The following is a 2,938-nucleotide window of genomic DNA, read 5'->3' as shown; positions in this document are numbered from 1 at the left end:
ATTAACTTTGTTAATTACTATTTGATTCTCTTTTAGTAATATAAATTCTTGCTTAATTTAAATCATTCTGTAATATACTTTAAGATTTATTCCTATGTTTTATATAATCACAACTTGTTTGAAATTGCCTTATAAAATTGTTGATATTTTTATTTAGAATCTTAGTATTTTAGAGATATTTTATGTTCGGTATTGTATTTAATAGATTCTATCAATAAAATTTTTCCACCTTTCATAAATGAAAGAAAAGGAAAGATAAAACTTAATTGGAAATTTCTATTTAGAATCAAAATTTTCTTTATTTATATAAACCTAATAAATAAATAATTTAGTAATAAACTTAACATAAACAATTAAGTATTAACTAGGCAACAAATAAAGGTGACAACATAAAATATTTCCATTCGTTACATTAAATTCACCCGGTTTAGGTTTTGCACTTAGGAATACTATTCAATGGTCATGCAAGTCTCACGTCTGAATTTAGCGTATTTTGCAACAATTATATCCAATTTATGCTCATTAATGGTGATCGACCGTGAAATGCTCGATCGAATCAGTAGCAATTCTTGCACCAAGAACTACGCAAATGAGTGGCAATGCGAGGATTCCTCCAAGGCTCACTTTTTTTTATATTTTTTTATTACCAATTTATCTTATAAATTGGAGCCACCTAGAATTCAAAAACAACCACAATAATCAATAAACAAAGAAAATAAACTTATTACTCTTTCTATTAACAGGAAAAAAGAAGAAGGAAATGGATGGAAAAAGAATCGAGGGCGATGAAGTTTATGCTTTAGTAATTTGTGTAAGCATTCTCCTCTTTGCTCCGATTGTTGTGTCTCAACCAATACCCGAGATAAATCCCAAGTAGAAGCATGGTTTAACGGCATTATCAAGCCGATGAAGGAAAGGGTAAAACCTTGGACCACGAATTGGTACAAAGTGAGAGAGCAGAACCTAGAATCATAAAGGTGATGCAAGGTGGGGTGGAGAATTCAATACCATAACCAAAGCCATCGAGAGCGTTCCATCGAGGGAGCATAAGCGTGTGATTATATCCATCGGCCTGGATCTTACAAAGAAAATTAGAATTGAAAGAAATAAGCCTTTCATTACATTGGTTGGAGATCCTAAAAACATGCCAAATTTGACATTTGACGGCACCGCCAAGCAATATGGAACCGTAGATAGTGCCACTCTTATTACTGAGAGTAGTTACTTTGTGGGTGCTAATCTCAATATAGTGGTAAGTTAATGTAGAGTCTAGACATCTACGATCCGTCCTTTATTGAATTAAATATAAAAGTGTTTGTTTTTATGGTGGCATGTTATTCGTATAGAACACTGCTCCTAGGCCAGACGGGAAAATGGTAGGAGCACAAGCGGTTGCTTTGAGAGTCTCCGTGACAATTCGACTTTCTATAACTGCAAGATCATCGGCTTCGGGACACTTTGTGTGATGACAGGGGCAACCATTTCTTTAAGGATTGCCATATTCGTGGCCTTCGTTGATTTCATTTTGGAGCGGGACATCTTTATATCTGGTATTAATTTTATCAACGCGTGAGATATGATGTATTATACCCCGTATATATATTTGACAAGAAAATTGGGATGCGAACTCGAAATATTTGTGGAAGGAGATCCGAAGGAGATCCGAGATGGCGATAATTACAAGACAAGCGAGAGAAAGTTCATCGGAGGATACGGGTTATTCATTCGTGCATGGGAGGATTACCTAACAATGAAGGGCGTATTTTTGGGAAGGGCTTGGAAGAAGCGGTCAGAGTTGTTTATTCTTATCTTGAAATGGATGAAATCGTCCATCCTGGTGGATGGTCTAGTAATCGCCAACCTGAACGAGCCGAGTAAGATAATACTCAACCTTACAACATTACATGCCTACAAGTAAACTAACTTTCCCAACATATTGAAAAATTTATTAAGATATATAATGTGAGAATGGTTTGACACGCAGCACTGTGTACTACGGAGAATACAAATGCACGGGGAAAGGTGCGACTCCCGCTACGCGAGAGAAATTCGTCAAACAACTATCCGATGCGGAAGCTCAACCATTCTTGGTTCTTGACTATGTTGAAGGTACCAAATGGTTGCTTCCTCCTCCAACAGTACCTAATTAATTCATTCTATCCCAACTTATTCATGCGGGCAACATATCCTCAAGGTACTGCTAGAAGTAGTCTCTCGTCTACCTCGTTGCTGGGTGGAAATAACTAGCCTTCAATTTTATTTTCTTTTATTTTCCCTCGCTATGGCTTGTATTTAAACAAATAGCCAAATGTCAATAAGAAGCAGAATTTAGTATTATTTTTGTTAATAGTAATGATATTGATATTTGCCATTTTGTAAAAAGTTCCATCATATCAAGTTAAAATTATGTAATAATATCCATCATATATCCAAGTTCACTGATTCAATAAGTCAAGATGATTTCACAAACTTTTGTATTTTAGAAAATAAATGGATAATTAGTGTATATTTGTGTAATAGCCGTTTTCGATAGTGTCGAAGTAGTAGATTTGGGTCCACGATTACGACCCGGTCGATCGATATTTAATTATTTATTTAGTATTTACAAGGTTCATTCCCGCCCTAATGACTTCCTTTGGTTTAGGTTCTTCCTTTCCCGAAGAGTTGATCTATTGAGTAATCTTATAAAGTAGCTAACAAATCATACCTCCACTCGCTAATCCCCCATAAAGGGATTAGTTCCTCATGGTTTTCTAAACAGTATGGAATAGATGTAAAGATAGAAAATGATAAATGAATTGAGGTGTAGAGTTTAAGAAAATGCCTGATTTGTATTAATGATTAATATGAATCCACAAAGTTTGATTGTCTTTACAAATCAGATCTATCGAGATAAAGCAATAACAATTTAAAAATAAATCTCAAAGCCTAAAAGAAA

At 34.6% G+C, this 2,938-nt stretch overlaps 1 protein-coding gene and 1 long non-coding RNA gene across 2 annotated transcripts; both read left to right on the top strand.

Annotated features, from left to right (window-relative positions):
• The first annotated feature begins 1,058 nt into the window (after positions 1–1,058).
• Positions 1,059–1,476, top strand: LOC128288799 (pectinesterase 1-like). The gene is made up of 2 exons (XM_053024941.1): positions 1,059–1,252; positions 1,347–1,476. The coding sequence occupies exons 1-2, from the start codon at positions 1,145–1,147 to the stop codon at positions 1,464–1,466; spliced, it is 228 nt and encodes a 75-aa protein (XP_052880901.1). The 5' UTR covers positions 1,059–1,144; the 3' UTR covers positions 1,467–1,476.
• Positions 1,477–1,783: 307 nt separating this feature from the next.
• On the top strand, positions 1,784–2,450 carry LOC108474910 (uncharacterized). Its single transcript, XR_008278793.1, has 2 exons — positions 1,784–1,874; positions 1,985–2,450. It is a non-coding gene; the product is annotated as an uncharacterized LOC108474910 (long non-coding RNA).
• Positions 2,451–2,938: the final 488 nt, after the last annotated feature.

The sequence above is a fragment of the Gossypium arboreum genome, unplaced genomic scaffold (assembly GCF_025698485.1).
Source record: "Gossypium arboreum isolate Shixiya-1 unplaced genomic scaffold, ASM2569848v2 Contig00289, whole genome shotgun sequence".
NCBI classification, from domain to species: Eukaryota; Viridiplantae; Streptophyta; class Magnoliopsida; order Malvales; family Malvaceae; genus Gossypium; species Gossypium arboreum.
The sequence above is the reverse complement of the archived record's forward strand: the minus strand, read 5'-3'. Positions and strand labels throughout refer to the sequence as shown.